The sequence below is a fragment of the Lineus longissimus genome, chromosome 7 (genome assembly GCF_910592395.1).
Source record: "Lineus longissimus chromosome 7, tnLinLong1.2, whole genome shotgun sequence".
Lineage (NCBI taxonomy): Eukaryota > Metazoa > Nemertea > Pilidiophora > Heteronemertea > Lineidae > Lineus > Lineus longissimus.
In genome coordinates this window covers 19,479,109-19,497,609 of record NC_088314.1, presented here as the reverse complement: position 1 = coordinate 19,497,609, position 18,501 = coordinate 19,479,109, and the positions used below count along the sequence as shown (strand labels likewise).

At 41.1% G+C, this 18,501-nt stretch overlaps 1 protein-coding gene and 4 non-coding genes across 5 annotated transcripts; 3 read left to right on the top strand and 2 right to left on the bottom strand.

Annotated features, from left to right (window-relative positions):
* Positions 1 to 2,114: 2,114 nt before the first annotated feature.
* Trnae-cuc (transfer RNA glutamic acid (anticodon CUC)) lies at positions 2,115 to 2,186 on the bottom strand. The gene has a single exon. It is a non-coding gene; the product is annotated as a tRNA-Glu (tRNA).
* A 140-nt stretch (positions 2,187 to 2,326) lies between these two features.
* On the top strand, positions 2,327 to 2,398 carry Trnae-uuc (transfer RNA glutamic acid (anticodon UUC)). The gene has a single exon. It is a non-coding gene; the product is annotated as a tRNA-Glu (tRNA).
* A 763-nt stretch (positions 2,399 to 3,161) lies between these two features.
* On the bottom strand, positions 3,162 to 3,233 carry Trnae-uuc (transfer RNA glutamic acid (anticodon UUC)). Its single transcript has one exon. It is a non-coding gene; the product is annotated as a tRNA-Glu (tRNA).
* A 153-nt stretch (positions 3,234 to 3,386) lies between these two features.
* Positions 3,387 to 3,458, top strand: Trnae-cuc (transfer RNA glutamic acid (anticodon CUC)). Its single transcript has one exon. It is a non-coding gene; the product is annotated as a tRNA-Glu (tRNA).
* Positions 3,459 to 12,233: 8,775 nt separating this feature from the next.
* On the top strand, positions 12,234 to 17,903 carry LOC135491638 (uncharacterized). The gene is made up of 2 exons (XM_064777608.1): positions 12,234 to 12,650; positions 16,685 to 17,903. The coding sequence occupies exons 1-2, from the start codon at positions 12,234 to 12,236 to the stop codon at positions 17,456 to 17,458; spliced, it is 1,191 nt and encodes a 396-aa protein (XP_064633678.1). The 3' UTR covers positions 17,459 to 17,903.
* The last annotated feature ends 598 nt before the right edge of the window (positions 17,904 to 18,501 follow it).

Genomic DNA, 18,501 nt, shown 5'->3' with positions numbered 1-18,501 from the left:
AATTTCAAATTTCATATGATAAATTCAAACATTAAACTTTTAAAGCCTAGTGAACGAAAATGCCAAGTAAGGCCTTATCCCTTGTCCCTTGTCGTCACAAATCGTGGTGATGTTTGTAAATGTAACCATCAAAAAGCCTTGACTGCGCGCTGGTTCCTTTTCTTCCGTACCATCACCAACTTGGCGTTAAGTCTAATGGGCTTAACTGTAGGAGATAGCGCCAAGTTCAAGTCAGCGCCAAGGCCCTTGAATGCACCAGAGTCTTTCTTTTTTTTAAAGACTCTGAATGTACATACTTCAGCGATGAATGGTAATCAGTTGTACTATATTTATACTATCTGCTGAAACCTGTTCGACTTTGGTTGGAACTAACCGATTGATACCTGCTCCACATGGCTTTTCTCACCACAGTTATACCAATATCTTGACAAGATGTGGGGCATTTTGTAAAACAGGTCATCAATCAATGACAGACGAAGTCCTGTTTAAACGGTCTTGTTTGATTAGAATGATTTTAATCAATCGCGCGTTTTGCCTTTTCTGGAAAGCGGTTTAATTCATAATTCATTATATTGCTACGAGAAAAAAGTATTCCTGGATAAAAAGCGTGGTCATGGATATGTCAGAATAACGCAATTGCATCTGGCATTTATCTTTGTCCTGATTAATCATCTAGTCTCTTGACGAGTATTTAGTGATGGGCAAACATAGACTGGTATTTGATGACCCAATAGATGGGATCCTCATTACACTTTATCGAACAGCAAAATCAACACTGACTTTTCGAAAGCTGCTGGTTACACCAATGATGATGCGAGTATTCTTGGCAAGGAGAGAGACAATAGATATGATTGGCTGTTGTAAATGTGACGTCATCCAATTTGTCTGAGCTGCTCCGGGCACTCCCGGCGTCATTCTGTCGTACATCCAAACACATCCTGTCATCCTGGCTCTAAAGATTTAGTTATACGCGATCCCTTTAAGAATAGACCAGACGAGATATGGTAAAACCTAATACTCCCTTTAAAGATGTAAAACCTAGTTGGCCAGGTTGATCCAGATATTGCTTCGGAACAGACCAGGAGTATTCTTTTCAAAGTTTACAGCAGAAACGTACATTTTATATACCATTTTAAGTCCTCAACTAAACGCAGAAACCACCTAGGCGTGTGGTTCATGCAGGCATTTTGTCCAGTCCGTTGGTGCTTCAGCGCTATAGAGAGGTTTAATTCAATAATCAAGCCATTCCCAGCAGCTGTTAAGCTTGTTTAACGCTCTTCATCATGAAAGGATGGCCTGTTTATTCGCTCCAGTGTTTCTCATCAATAAATAGGTCGAGATCGGGCTTAATGCACCTGTTAGCCTGTAAAGGTATACACTGTATATGTATAGAAATGTTAGTTTAAGAGGGAAAATTCATGTATAGGAACGAGAAATAGATTTTTCTCTCCAAAAAACCACTCCCTCTTGCCGCATCCTGAGATGTTTTTAAACCCCCTACGTCACATACAAATATTGAAATATCGAGAGGTCGAGTATATTGAAAACCACTGGTGCCAAAGGATGTCTCACCCAGGACTGTATTTTGATATGTACAGCCAGTTTAAACAGCATCATTGACATGGTTCTCTTAGTTAAAAGGGGCCAATAAGCCAAGATTTTATTGAAACTATAAAAGAGAGCGATGATAACATTTGTTCAAAATCACAGGTTTCTTTATGTGACAAATTAAATTAAAGGTCTGGCGTTTCTGGCCGTAAAAATGATACAGTCAAAAAGAAAAATATAGATGAGTCTTTTAGCCGGTCTGACATTTATATCTGAGGGCAACCAATACATGGCAATATGAAGGTAAAATACATGTACACTTGATGTACATTACACTGGCCTTGGTCTGTACAAAACTGAAGTAAAAGCATTTGCTTGTCTTTGTTTGTATGACCCAATGGCTGATATTTATAAAAGACTAGTAATTGATTTTACTTTAAACTTTATGTACATTTACACTAGCCATCTCTGTAGAAAACTGTAATAAAAGCATTTACTAGTCTTTATAAATATTAGCGATTGTCTGGCCGAAAGATCTTTTTAAATAAAACTTCAAAAACATTGCGTTCCCACACCGGGAATCGAACCCGGGCCTCCTGGGTGAGAGCCAGAAATCCTAACCACTAGACCATATGGGATTGCCGAAAAGTGAAGGTTAAAGGGTTGAGTGAGCGCCAGAAGAAGGTTGTTACTTTGTGACGACACAACCCGCATCATTCGTCACGAACAGTACAGAAACAATTTATTGGTCATTTCTTTTAGAAGTCTTTCATGCAAATCCCATATGGTCTAGTGGTTAGGATTTCTGGCTTTCACCCAGAAGGCCCGGGTTCAATTCCCGGTGTGGGAACGCACTTTGTTTTTGTTTTTTGGGCATTACAGAACGAAAAAATATAACATGATTTTTGCGATGATCTCATTTTTAGCCCATAACGCACTGATTATAATTATTGAACGTTCGCGTTGGCGGTTCGGGGGACGTGCGAAAACTCACTATTGTAGCACGTACCATATGGGCATCACACTAATTCTACCTACACATCCCCCGAACCGCCAACGCGAACGCCTGTCCCATTGTTCGACATCGTGATCAGGAGTTTGAACAAATGGATAGGTGTTCGCGTTGGCGTTTCGGGGGATTTGCGAAAACACCCTGTGACGACACCACCACCCGCATCATTTGTCACGAACCAGGGCCTCCTGGGTGAAAGCCAGAAATCCTAACCACAAGACCATCTGGGATTTGTATGAAATGACTCAAGAAGGAAATGACGAGACGATACTGTGAATAGTCTTGCATTCGGGGCCTATATTTTTCATTTTTATCTCTAAGTTTGTTGCTGCGCCAGACCTTTCATTTTAGACGCAATTAGGTTGTCAAATAAAATAATCTGATTTTGAAGACAATCATTGCTGTCTTATATACATGCCTCTTAACCCGCAATGTTTTGAGATAGCAAAATCACTCACTTATGGAGCTCGATAGTGGTGACGCATAAGAGTCAGTGGTCAATAATTATAATCTGTGCGTTATGGGCTGAAAATGAGATCATCGCAAAAATCATGTTATATTTTTTAGTTCTGTTGTGCTCAGAAAACAAAAACAAATTGCGTTCCCACACCGGGAATTGAACCCGGGCCTTCTGGGTGAAAGCCAGAAATCCTAACCACTAGACCATATGGGATTTGCATGAAAGCCCACAAGAAAGAAATGACCAATAGATTGTTTCTGTAAGGGCAAGACCAGTGTTCGTGACGAATGATGCGGGTTGTGTCGTCACAAAGTAACAACCTTCTTCTGGCGTTCAGTCAACCCTTTATCCTTCGCTCTTCAGCAATCCCATATGGTCTAGTGGTTAGGATTTCTGGCTCTCACCCAGGAGGCCCGGGTTCGATTCCCGGTGTGGGAACGCAGTGATTTTGTTATGTTTTTAGGTATTACGAAAGGTACAAAAAACAATATCTTCGTTGGTCTCATTTTCAGGCCACCAAAAGCCCAGAATCAGTAAACCTAGAGATGACTGTATTATCTTATAAATATATTTGTTTTATTTGACAATGTGTATGTATAGTATTTGACAATCCATTTGAATTTTTTTAATCACGCAGTGTAGTAATTCAGCAGATGCTAAAGTCCAAAAACGCCATTTCGAAAAAACAAAATGAGATAACTATCAGATGTAATTATGGTGAAATGAAGCCGACGAGTTCATTTCTCTCAGAACTTTTTATTCATTTTGAGAACACGCGCTGAGGATATGCCCTGAGTTGGATGAAGTAAGTCGTGAACGGAACGTCACTTTTCGGGCTTGCGTCCACGATTAATTCCTTTTTAAAAACTTCTTGAACCTTTTAACAACACAATGTTTTGATCATATTAAGTCATTGTGATTCGAAATCTGCCTTAATAGATTTTTTTGGATCTATATTTGAAGTATCACTACACGTGCGCGCGGAAGGAGTGGCAATACCCAGCGGAAAAAACGAAACCTTATTACAATATACCAGATGTTTGGTGCGTCATGAGAATAATATTCAATTGAAATTTTATTGAAATGCACTTCTATTTCTACATTTCCTATGTATCAAATTCACTGAAACTGAACTCCCACTCACAACCCACGCACGAAATTTATTCTCAGTGGATTCAAGATTTCTGACCTATGGCCACGAGGACTTTTGTACAAGCGCCCTAGCGGCTAAACAGCGTCTACACTGTACAGCATCTTAGTTTCCCTACCGTACATTATAAGTCACAATCAACCCTTTATTTTCTGTGGAAAAAACATAACAAGTCATCCTTGTCTCAGAGAAATAGATTCTGTGGTGTTCATAAAGTTCTTCAGAAGCTTTTCATATTGTCAAAGCGGAAGCGTCTCTCGCATCTGATTGATGGGACAGCTTCGTGACCTGGAAGGCTTACATTCGCCTTAACGAGGCTATTGTCCCATCCGTTTATATGTCATCTGACACCTGCGGGTCACAGTGACTGGGATATAAGCCTCCAATCTATCCACGCATGGCAGATGAGTTAGTCTGTCATAACCAACATAACAGGTGTATTTTTGCCTTTAAAATACATATCTTCATCAGTGACGGAATATATCTAATATATGTGTATTTCTAATGTAGTACAAATGTACGTCTAACATGCATGTCATGTTCTCATTATGGATGCAACATTTTCATAACAACAACCTCACCATCTGAGAAAAAAATGACAGACACTGTGTACACATGCAGTACAAACTTGATAATTGGGAATTTTGTCCTCGAGACCTATATATACATGTACTAATATGCTCAGTGTGTAAAATCATATTTTGAAAAATAGGCGTAATTGGTATTCAACTAGATCCGGTGTGACGTTTTTGATGGTTTCTGTTACCGAGTGCTTCCCTCCTTGTTTGGCAACGCGAAATACTAGCATTTATCGACTGGGACTATAGCATTTATCGACTGGGACTATAGCATTTATCGACTGGGACTATAGCACTTATCGACTGAGACTATAGCATTTATCAACTGGGACTATAGCATTTATTGACTGGGACTATAGCATTTATCGACTGGGACTATAGCATTTATCGACTGGGACTATAGCATTAATCGACTGGGACTACAGCATTTATCGACTAGAACTATAGCATTTGTCGACTGAGACTATAGCATTAATCGACTGGGACTATAGCATTTATCGACTGGGATTATCATTTATCGACTGGGACGAAAGCATTAATCGACTAGGACTATAGCATTTATCGACTGGGACTATAGCATTTATCGACTGGGACTATAGCATTTATCGACTGAGACTATAGCATTTATTGACTGGGACTATAGCATTTATCGACTGGGACTATAGCATTTATCGACTGGGACTATAGCATTTATCGACTGGGACTATAGCATTTATCGACTGGGACTATAGCATTTATCGACTGGGACTATAGCATTTATCGACTGGGATTATCATTTTTCGACTGGGACTATAGCATTTATCGACTGGGGCTATAGCATTTATGGGACTAGCATTAATCGACTGGACTAGTATATATCGACTGGACTAGCACACATGGACTGGACTATAGGCCTATCGACTGGACTTGTATATATCGACTACACTTAGATGAAGCACATATCGACTTAATTGACTGGCCTATAGCGACAGGGGCAAGCTTTTTATGTGCGGTACATCACCTACACTTTGGGACCAGACCAATCCCTTATCCGATTGAAAGGATCCAGAATTTTGGAGAAGAGAATCGTTGGCGAACAAACAGCGTTGCATGCCGTGAATTAGATGAGGATAAGATGTGATTGACCAAGACTGACAGCATCATTTCCATTCTCCACTCTGACATTAGGATGCGTTCAAGCCCTTTAAACTCTATTGATTCCGTCTATCATCAGTTTGCAGGAGCATCTGTACTTTAGTGTGTAGTTTTGAAAATGTATTAGTGAAATCTGGCCAAGTGAGGCTGAAATAAATATTGGCTGGGCGTGCCTGGACAAGAACATAAAACAGTACCATATGGCAGTTTATAAATTAAATTATTTTTCATGACAGTTATTGGTCTATGCTGTAAACGTCTGCAACCAAAACATTCATAAGAATAAAAAAGTGATTTTCTGTCATTGATAATGTCATGTCTACATTACATTAAATACATGTATATTTGACTATTGAAATCAATTTCATATGTGGAAATCCAGGTGTTGGTGTGCAAATAATATATAAAAATGTATATTAAACATTTTAAAAATATCTTCCTCTTCTTTTCTCTGCAGCCGAAGCACCAAAGACTGAGGTGAGAATATCTTTTCTGTGACATCCTTCTTCAATTCACCATGATCTTGGCGGAAAGCATTGAAATGTACATGACATGTAAATAAGCGGAAAATGTTAACATGTTTTATTTGTGGAAAATGTTAACATGTTTTGTGGAAAATGTTAACATGTTTTGTGGAAAATGTTAACATGTTTTATTTGTGGAAAATGTTAACATGTTTTGTGGAAAATGTTAACATGTTTTCGTTTTAGGACAATGTGTTGAAAAGATGGAAAGAGCATTTAGAATGCTAGGGGAGCCACCTACAAAACAGAAGGTGAACTAGAAATGTCTGTATCCTGTCTGTTTTCAGATATGTTTGTACATAAAAGTACAGAATGTCTCATAGTTTACTATCTGTACTGAAGGTGGCTCCCCTGGTATGATAATGAGGGTACGATAAAAGCACTGGAATCGGTGCGGTGCTACTGCCTGGTCCCACGCTGTTTTCTAAATTACCCCGTTGAATCTCTTCTTTTTCTGCTGCTGGTTTTCATTTCTTTGGTAAATTCTTTCCACTCTGTTATTTTTCATCTCCTTTTAAAATGGCAATGAAGAGCCCCATCACAACATTGACGGTCCTATTTCCCCACGTGCCGGGATACCCCACCGCCCAAATGCTGCACCACCAGCACCAAAGGGAAAAAATGGATCAATTTTTGCAGAAAAGATAATTTTTATGAAAACGCCAAATCATACTGAAAATTGTATTGATTAGGGACACATATCACTGATCGTTTCCCCGAATTGCAGGATGCCCCAGAAGGTGAGGAAATTGCCTTGACGAAGGAGGAAGAAAAAGAAGTTGATAAAATTGTGGATGTAAGTTTTGCGAGACAGGGGTTGAGTTATAAGCACGGGTGTGGCAGGTTAGAGTTGCAACACGCGTGGCAGGACTGAGTTTTAAGCGCGTGAGTGGGGAAGAATTGAGGTATACATTGCGTGAGGAAGAATTGAGTTACATTGTACAAGCAAGTAGGCGTGTATCGCTGAGTTTTATAAGTACATCGGTGAGGCAGGATTCGGCTCTCACTTGAGAGGGAGCAGGGCCTTGGGTTATGAGCTCATGGACGTGGCAGTATTGACCTTTAGGTCTGGTTGAGTTATAAGCAAGTGGGCGTCTATGGTTGAGTTGTAAGTACAGGGTCGAGGCAGGATCTGGTTTTAATCACGTGAGTGGGGGCAGGGTTGACTTTTTTTGGCCTGGTTGAGATATAAGCATGTGGGTGTGGCAGGATTGAGTTATAAGCATGTTAGTGGGTCAGGATTGTGGATAAAGGGTAGTGTTATAAGCAGGCGTGCGTAGCAGAATTGAGTTACAATCAGGTGCGTGGGGCAAAGTTGAGTTATAAGCAAAAAGTGGGCATGCATGAGGTGAGTGAGCAGGGTTGAGTTATTAACAAGTTGTGGGCATGTATGGTTGAGTTAAAAGCAAGTTGGCGCACAGGATCAAGTTTTACTCATAGCCTAAGCACGCCTAAGGTGTGGCAGGACTGGGTTATAACCATGTTACCGTATAGATGGAGCAGGATTGTCATGACTGTGTTAATAATCATAACATTCTATACAATAGTTGTATAATACGAAGAATCATGCCTAAAACACCGTCAATATCTACGTTAACCCGTTCTTTCCTTCAATTCGCCTTCCCTTTATTTCAACAACTTTCCTCACATCTTTTTATCTCCGAAACAAACAGATTTTTAATTGAATGGAATGACGTACAGGGAGGTACAGAAAAGAAAGAAAACCCATAAGGCTGTAACATTTTTTCTGAATCACCCTGTATTTTATTGACTAAGCTTGGTTCTGCTTTTATTGTTTTCTCAGTGGTGGGCAGCTGTCATCTGTCGAGGCCTTTGTATGTTCGCCCACAACTTATTCAAAGTTTCATTGCAGTCAACTTATTAGAATATGCATGTACATGCACACATATGGATAAACAACTATGAATCATGAGTTAGTCGCAGCAGGAATCGGCACGAACTGTCATATTTACTATAGTAATTATACAATGAGCTGAACCGCCGTCCTGCATGGTTTCCGCATGACACAGCAGTAAGACGTTGAAACTATAGACGGCGCCGTAATTTGCCACCTTACGCATCAATCAATCATCAATCAAATATGACATTTCTAAAGCGCCCAAATTTTGTGAAAAATTTCACCAACTCTCAGGCGCCTTTGAAATACACTCGAAAAAGGTGTGCTTTTAGCATTGTTCCAAAAGCTGCCTTTGACTCCGCAAGTCTAATGTCTACGCATCTCCAAGCCTTAAGTATCACGTGACTATTCTTTTTCAGGAGGTAGCAGAGGATGTACCCCTAGACCCTGCAAAGGTAGAGCCAGAAGCCGATGGCAAAGCAGAACCTGTGCCGGCAGAGGAAAAGAAAAAAGATTCTAAAGTCAAAGATACGCAGCCGGGAATGTTATGCTGTACGATAATATAATCAGCGCCCCTAACGAGAAAATATCTTACTAAAGGACTATAGATGTGCCTATTTTGCGTTAACTAAAACCAAACGAAAACCCAAAGCGACCACGCATTATGTACTTGTTATATGTGGAAGTTTGTTCTAGTTAAGGCGATAATACGCCATGAAGGTACAGAGCCAGTGAGAGTGTGTCTCAAAATTAAATGCTGATCGGAAAAAACACGCTTCGTAGAACAGTTGATTGTAGATTGTAAAAGTCGACGGGGGGGGGGGGGGGGTTACAAGCATTGAATTTTGGGACATCGACTGTATACGGATCCGGAAGGAAATACACAATCTGTGAGGTATATAATTATTTCATTTAAAAATATCACAAACGTGCAAAAATAAATGTTCTTCAACATAGACTTTGGCAAAAACGCCAATCAATTTGAAAAAAAGTTAATTTTATTCCGGAAATAGATACGTGCAATTACAGATTTGTTGTTCTTTGGTTTTCCTTATGTAATACTGGTTTTCGCAGGTATATTAGAAAGAAAATTGGGCCAAATTTTGGTCAAAGTGCGATATTTTTTGTCTTATCAATTTTTGGTATTACAATATAATATAAGTTACATGTACTACAAACTTAAAACGGAGCAAATATTAGCTATATATTCGATAATTTTTTTCAAAACCATTTGGATTTTGTTATGAATCCAACATTATGATAAAGATATTTCCTAGGGTCAGATTTCATATTTCTAAAAAAATGCATTGCCATCATTCACCATTCTCCAGTTGCTGAGTTTAATTATACTGTCCATTGCAAGACGTCGTTTTGGAGCCGATATCGCGATCGGCTAAACGTTGGTCCAAAGTGCCCCTTCGTGCCGTTGTACTGGCTGATAATTGACAACCATAGGCAGGTTTCGCTTGTCTTTTTTTAGTAGAAAGGGCTGTGTTGTCACCAAGGTCTGACAGTTTTCATTTTTTCACTCGTAACGCTCCTGTCATAGGGAGATATCGCAAATCCCCCAAAACGCGGACGCGAACGCATATCCCATTGTTCGAGGTCCTTAGCATGATGTCGAACAATTGGACAGGCGTTAGCGCTGGCGTTTCGGGAATCTGCGAAAACTCATTAATAGTCAAACGAAGAATCGAAAAACGTTTCGTTCTAAAACACGTCGTCGTACTTTGTACTTCGTCATCCTAAGCTTTCCGTGAAGGTTGCGAAACCTGTCTAATGTCACGATACGATTCAACACGCACGCCTATACTTTGACTTTAAAGGGAAGTAAACTATTTTGCGGGACTTATTTATTGGACAATTGTAACGAATACCGTATTCTTTCGTTCTCATCATTGTGATAAAATGTCTTATTATTCGAAGGAATAAGACAGAACAGCCTACCGGTAGCGCCTAGTATGTAAATTGAATAAAATTCTAAAGCTGAAAGTTCTGAAAATAAAATGTAACAAATTTAAACGACCATGAACAGCGATCACAGATAAACTCCGCACGTAGTGGTGTTAGCCTCGTCTCTCCCGAGATGACGAAATCGGGCTGCCTCAGGAGCGTAATCATGAAGGTGATCCCATGGATGAAAGAAACCACATTTTGAATTATTAATTGGACCCGAATGGGTTAATGCTGGTTCTGGCTGTTTTGTTTTAACCCTTCATCATCTTTCATCCCACCATTATTTTGACCATTTTAAACTTACCTCTCCAGTACTATTTTATGAACGGTAGAAGGAGAATATTATACGTCATCCAGGTGATGGTATCGCCAGCTGGCGGTGAACTCTGTTACTAATGAAAAGGCCTTTTCAATCTCTTGTTACCGTGGTGACTGCATGCAATCGTACTCTTTGTATATAATCCTGTGATATACAAATACCGGTATTAAATCTATTTTGGTGATAGCCTTCCAACATGGCGTTCGTTTTCATTTCACTGGCATCTTGACCCTCAGTGTTTTTGCTCGGAAGAGATCGCCCCTGGATTGCAGCCCGAGCAGGATCACGGCCTCATCGAATTTACGGAACGGAATGATCGGAATACATGTATGATGGAACGCAATAACATCTGGCAAAGATGTTTCTAGTTCTAGAGAGGACAACAGCAGGAGATGATGATATAGTATCTGTGGAGAGGACGCCAGGGGTATAAATTGATACAGCGATTTACATCCCTTAGTTCGCACAAAGTATAGTTCTCGTTGACATGATAAATATGCATGTATGCCAGAGCTTCCCTCTTAAAAGTGACTTCAATTATCATAAGTGTCCAGGCTTATCTCGCACTACTACTTCATAAAATCGGAAACTTTTTAGCGATCATTAAACATCATTGTATCACGTTCCATCATTCCGTTCATTCCGCCAATTCGACGAGACCCTGGATTACGCAACAGAGACGGAAGTGTCTGATTGGTCAGTTCTCGGCTACACGCCATCACAGGCAGTGACTGGCGATCAAACACAACTTGGACTTCGCATTACGCCAAGGCGTATAACTGTTAGTGCAAGTATCGGTCGAAGTTACCCCAAAACAACAAACCTTGCTTGGTAACATCGGATTTATGAAAATATTCAATATTTAATTGAGAATTACTTAATAGATTGAATAGGCGGGCTACACTGCGTGCCTGTTGGCTTAATAAACTAAGGAACTGCTATTTAAAGGAAGAGTCTCGGGATTTTCTGACCGTCAGCCCATGGTGTTTCAGACTTTCCGTATAGAGGGCCAGATTTGGGACGCGTTGATCTTCGAAACGAAGTCCGGAATTCCGGGTGTAACTTTATCAGACAGAAGTCGCCATGTGCGATGGGGTGAGAGTGTTACATAATTACTCGTTAAGTGTAGAGAAAACCCTCTCTCTATTGAAGGTTCGTTTTGGAGATGACGGATAGCCTCTGCGGTACTGTGTTAGGGTTTGGGTTAGACCAGCGCTGGCCCGCCCAACAAGCGGATCGCAGCCTATTTAACGGGCTAAGATTGGGTTCGCTGCAAGTAGTGACATCTGGCGCTGTCAAACGCTACCTTTAACTTGACGGGCTACAGCATGACCTGTCAATGCCTGCAGTCTCCCTTTAACGTTCCCCGTGAGTTCGCCCCAAAATGTTATGTTGCTGAGATATATGTTTTAAACACTAAATATGCATTGAAAATCGAAATGGCATTATGACGCCACATTGAACACAAGTTATCGAGTATACTTTAATCAATGATTACGCGAACGCAAAGTGTATAGTACATATGGAAGGAAAACTCACCCGAATCACCGTGTTTACCGACGGCCATTCGCTGGAAGTAAACAAAATCTGAACAACGCCGAAGTGGTCCCAGTGAATGATTTCGATTAATTTTGTTTGATTTGGCATGTGGTGGGCCATTATATTAATCCAGGTAGGCCTAGGGAAAGTAAACAATGGAACAAATCGCTTCAAATACGCCAGAAAGTGGGTCAGACGTTGAGCAGACGACAACAGATACGGGCAGACGATCGGACTCCCGCGACGAGCGCCCGTCACCTAGTCCCCGCCCGAGATACGGCGCTGTTCTCCCTCAGCGGACTAAAAGCTGCGTCAGAAGGGAATTCACTCTAAAAGTCGAGGCGGATAAACTGAGTTCTGGATTGAGTCCGGGGCCGAATAAGTTATATTCTAGCCGGTCGTTGAGGAATGCGAGGGAGTTGAACCGCGGTGAGCAGCGGCGGTTGGGGCGACAAGTGGACCGGTTGGACCGCCAGCTACACCGGCGGAAGGTGCGCCTGGATACCGAGAAAAACGAGGTACTGGATGAATGCGTGAAGAAATACCCAAAAGTCCATAGTCAAACCGTTAAGGTAACTATAACTATCGGGTAGCGTAGTAAGTAGTCAAAAGCTGTCCAAAATGATGTGTTTGCCTTCTTTTATTCTGGCAAAATCAATGAATCTTCTTAATTGATCTAAAAAATGTTAAGATAACTTCCGAATTACATTCAGTATCAATCAAAATTACTTTCAATCTGACGAATAGCTGTAACGCCGAGGTCACGCTATTGAGACCTTTACATACCAATAAGTCACTCACTTGGGGCACCTTTTCAACGGTTGGCCAGTCATGACCCCAAATTTTATGTAAAAATGCATCATCTAATACTTGCTACACGCAACATTGTTTAGCGTTGGCTTAATATGTCTGTGTTCACAAAAGCGCTTGCGGTATAATCTTGACTTAAACTCGAAGAGTCAAGAATTTTAACAAGATTTCACACTTGGACGCATTGACTTGGACGTGCAGTTTATCTTTTGTGATTTTTGAGGTTTAAATTTTTGTCATCAAATTAAGGGACTATACATCTGGAGTGTTTTATACCAATCCAATATAGGACTTGCCGCTTTCCATACTCCGGCGTAATGATAGTAGTGAGGTGAGGCAGTCCTTCCTCCTTTATGATTGAATATTAAGTCTCTCGGAGAATGGTCAGTTTCGTTGAAGGCAGCCCGACGACAGGGCTAGCAGCGGCGGAAAATCGCGTTATAGTTTTGACGAGATAAAAATTCAGTCAGAGGATAAAGCCAATTCTATTTGACCAACGACTGTGCCACGTCCACTCGACACAAAACATTTTCTAGGATTAGACATGATCCCATTTGATCTCTTAATGGAGAATAATATTAAGATCGCATTATCATTCATACAGAATTAAACTAGATCAAGCTTACTTCACCAAGGTCATTGGGGTCTCACTGCTCTCTCAAACGCAGTGACGGTGTCTTCCTATTTCGAGTCTTGTCACGGATATCGCCCGTGCCAAAATCGCCGACGTCAGAATGAAGGGTAACAATTATTTTGAGTCATTTTGCATGTTTCATGGTACCCTAGATTCACTTCTATAAGGACACTCAGTGGTAGATATCCAGGCCTTGCATTTACACCCGCCCACTCATTTGATAACTGGCCGCGGTTGCTCAATCGCCGGACGTTTAGTTAGCAGTAACGATGGCGTTGTCCTAAAGCTACAAATATAATCCCGCTCTCCAAAGAATACGTGAATTGGCCTATACTGGCCAATCCATCAAAATAAAAGGGTCAGTCAGGTGACCATATTACATGATTGCGCTGGGGGGAGAGGGGTGTTGCAAAAAATTTCATTGAAGTGACCTTATAGAAGTGAATCTGCATTTGCATGTTCTACGCATATGGTTTTCATTCCCTACTCCAAAGCAATGCTACGTTACAAACAATTGGTATATGGGTTCTAACAGCTTCAAACATTTTGCATGCTGATGACAACCTGCATGTAATTGCATGGTTTTTGAATAATTCACTCCCCGCTAATCATAGTGAGCTCTCAAATCTTCTATAATTGTGTTCCAGTCATCGAATCAAGGCATATTTTGCCCCCTGCTGGCTCTTCTGCTTTAGCCAGCATGGAGCCCCATATTGAGTAGACGGCGAAATAAGGAAAAAAAATTTAATTGGGTTTTATTTGCGTATATGATAAACTGGTTTATTCTCAAAAGTTTTCAAAGGCCTGAGCTAACCACGCGGGTACACTCCGGACGCAATGGACCGGCCTCACCCTATAGAGGAAGAGATGACGAAATGGACAGCATAGGATTCTAACCACTTGGAGCATTATAATGCATGCCATTGTGTTTTCTGCTCTATGAATGACGTATACATTGAAAAACACTGATTTAAGGTGTATCAGGGTGTATCATGAAATACACAAGACATGTTCTTTCACTCCAAAAGTACAAGGGATCTAGAGTCTGCGAAATATACTCGATTATGTACTGGTTAAGGTTACTGAGGTTGCACGCCAGGTTCACTTAAGCTTAGTTGCGTAGTCTTTGCCAAGCTAGAACATGGCGTGTAACCTCAATGACCTTCACAAGGACACAAGGACAGGTCTTGAATGTACTTCTCAAGAAACCTATTCAAAAGGCCGCGAGCTATTGTCTCGCTGATGAAATTAATCAATTTTATGGAACTGAATGTGAAAAGCGTACGCTAATCAACGCGTTCTTTTGTTGACTCTTTACTGTAGAAGTCTCTCCGATTCGTTCATCTCAAACCACGTTTAATGGTCGACCTTCAAGCATAAAACATTGGCCGGGTCTATTTGGCAAGCCGCTCGCCGAACAGGCATCTTTTTTTGTTCTGTTTGGAGAGCCGCTTGCCAAACAGCACTAAAAAGCCACCCTGTTCGGCCAGCCGGGCTTGCCAAACAGGTAAAAAATCTACCCTGTTTGGCGAGCTGGAGACTTTACTTTAATATTAATGAGTTCGGCTCTCCATTCAGGACAAGAAAAAGTCGCTGTTTGGTAAGCCGGGCTTGCCAAGTAGTCACTTCCAAAATTTCAGGACTGCTGCGATGCCATATTTTATTCCAAGCGTTAGCTCTGGATGGCTGAGGTATACATCTCTATCGGAATACGCGGTCAATACGTGATCTCGTGACTGCTAGCGGCGCGTTGTGGCGAAACGGGAAATTATTATCTGCGCCCCACCTTGCTACTGGCAGTGATGTCCGTTGACCCATCCTCGTTGTATTTTGCTCCAGAATACCCGCTGCCATTGCCACGATGCATTTGAACCACAGATTGTATCTACAGTCTGTGTTGGAACCAAACGCAAAACGCGCTGGTTAGAAAGAACAATGACTTAACATGAAGTACAGTGTTAGGGGTGATAGGGGACTTCCGACTGCAGGAAACAAAATATTTATTTACCAATATTCCCTCTATATTTCATACAAATTCCATCGCTCTAATATTATTGTATTTGAACACACTGTGTAAATTATAAATGATATTTCGACATAACGCCATCGATCTCACAGTTACTAATGAAAAAATGTATTACTGTATCGACGATTTGGTATTAGGAGGTAATTTCTATGGCAATGGATTTTTCATCTGGAGTATCTTGTGTAGACTCCAATATAACAGTGGGACGTCATTTTTCAAAGCAACAGGTTAGGTCTGTCGAAATATACTACTGGGTGACACAAAAAAGATTACATACTTTTGATGTTGAATAAATATCAGTCTTGTATTTACAAAATTTATACCCCCCCCCCCCCCTCAAATACGTTTAAACAATCACGGATGGAATATTGCCTTTAAAGGCCATATATCAAGGTTTGAAAACATGCTTGATACTCATGAAATATGTTGAGGGTTGATCTTGCCTGCACGAAATTTGGTTAACTCATACATGTAATCAAGTATAGATTAAATCTAAAGTTGATGTACATTGATATCATGAGAGTTATTCAGAATCTTTTTCATGACACCTAGTAGTATTGATCATTTCAGTCACTGTACATGCACTTGTCAGATATGGAACTTCAAGATATTTTTTTCATCAATTATGAATTAGCATGTTCGTGGGTGAGACGGATCTGTCTGCGGTACCAGAATTGCTAAATAAAATGGAAAAAAATAGCGGGAATATACGAGACTGAGGGAAAATTAGCGCCAAAAAAGGGATACTCGGACATAAAAACAACTCCGGCGACCGGAGTAAAGACATACTTTAGTGACGGAGAAAGTTGCCATGACAAAATTGCCGAACAGATTAATGCACATTTCATATAGTGAGAGCTAATCAACACGAAAGCGATAGATTCCGGCGGTAGCTAAGGATACTTTCACGACTCGTTATCGGGAAAACCATCAATAAATTGCTCGTATGTTGGAATGGATTGACACGGTTAAGTACCAATATCACATGAAGGCGACACCATATCGGTTTAACAGCAGCATATTGCGTTTGTGGATACTTAGCTCTTCGCAAGTCTGGTATCTGCGATGAGAAATGTATTGTAGCGGTAATGAGAATATGACTCTGACTCTGACTATAACATCCTCTTTCTCTTCAGGCCAAGTTGATGATCCGCGGCCAGGGCGATATGATGGTGAGAAAGCTAGGCAACACAAGATACAAGGATATCTATGAAGACTTCTCGATAAAGGATAAACCGCACGAGGAAACACCGCCAAAAATACCACCGCCGAAGCGAAAAATGGACCTTGACCCGAATGCCGTTGATGCTGTTGCGAAAGCGAACGTCCTCCCGTCTCCCCGGCGAAGTAAGACAGATTTGTATGTGAACAGGCGGCTGAAAGAGACAAGACGGGGTACTGAGTTTCATCTGGAGGGGCAGAGGTGCTTGGGAGGCGAGAGGGATCGGGGGCACAGCGGAGAAGGGGATTCACTCCCAAAACTTTCCCCTGCCTCTGGCGTGTCTCCATCCAAGTTAGTTGACAACAAGTTCGGTTATGTTAAATCGCATGTGTATCAATTAGAAACTTTGAAAAAGAAGCACGTGAATTTGCCGGACTTGGAACGCGAGATAAGCCAGTCGGCAGAAAAGCATTTATACGCGTGCCAGTTACCGCATCACCGGGGGTCGAAGCGGTCAGACGGAGTGAGGAGCCTGGCACAGACATTCTCTCCTGCGACGTCATTGGATGGGAGCACGGGCCAATCAAAATATACGGAGCAGACGGACTCTGGTCACGTGTCAAAGGTCAATCTGGTACATATTCAGAAGGTTAACAGAAAGACCCATAGTTTGCCTCCGCTTGACTCGCCGGAGAATATATATTTGGATGTGACATTGCCGAAAGAGACACGGGTGACGGGCACATAGTGTTTTCGAATGTGACCATGCTGGGGTGTATCCCAAACTGACAGGACAGGGAAAGAGTAGGCCTACATACAGGTTTGGTGACCTTGAAAATACTAACAGTGGTGAAAAGGGGATACACTGGAACGGACGGAGCATAGTTAAAGATGACATTGTCAGGACTAAACTTGGTTCATTGACGTTGTGTAGACAAATATACAAAAACTATAAACACCAAACGTCTGCAAAGTCGTTTCCTTGATAAAAGTACAACATTGTGTATAACTACAATTTTATTTTCCTGGTCACCTGTTATTACGAACGGTGTACCTCTCCAATGGAGTTTTATTTGTAATTAGGTTTCCTTTTTTGGAGACACCCTGTATTGTATCGAGTTCAAAAATATCCATTCATTGTTGAACATTAGCGCCCAGAAAATCAATGGAGAAGAGATCGATCGATTAAAAAAATATATCATTCCTTTGTGCTTAGTTTGTGTTTGGTGTTGATGAATAGAGAGCACATAATCCAAGGCCCCCGGATAATATGTACAGGGCCGTCAAAAACTGGACAACAATCTCTTTCGCATATGTGCAACCTCTGTTCACCTTTGTTATCATTTGATAAAATCATGGTGCTTTTATTTAAAAGGGAATCTAAAGCACCTTCCACAGGACATTTTGTTTTGATAGGCAGACAATCAGTTGCTTTTGATTCTTACGCCTGCATCAAAATAGCTTTCGAGCACGATTTTTGGGTCGATCAATATTCATATGAAGATAACACCTCTGTCTTGCTGACCCCATGCGCCCTCAGTAATTTCATATGATGCGGGCCGAGGGATAAGCCAAGGCGCCGTTGATGATGATAATGACGATGATAGGTCTTTCGGAGAGTTTTCATTTTTGTTCTCACAGATCAACAACGTAACTAGTAATCATTTAAATGACGATCTGGCGAAAACAAGTACTGGTACTTTGTACAATGGAATGGGCTGTACTGCGTAAACTCATGGATGGATAATTCTATCGTGGTATACATGTGTGTTGTCGACTGCAGGGCCGAAA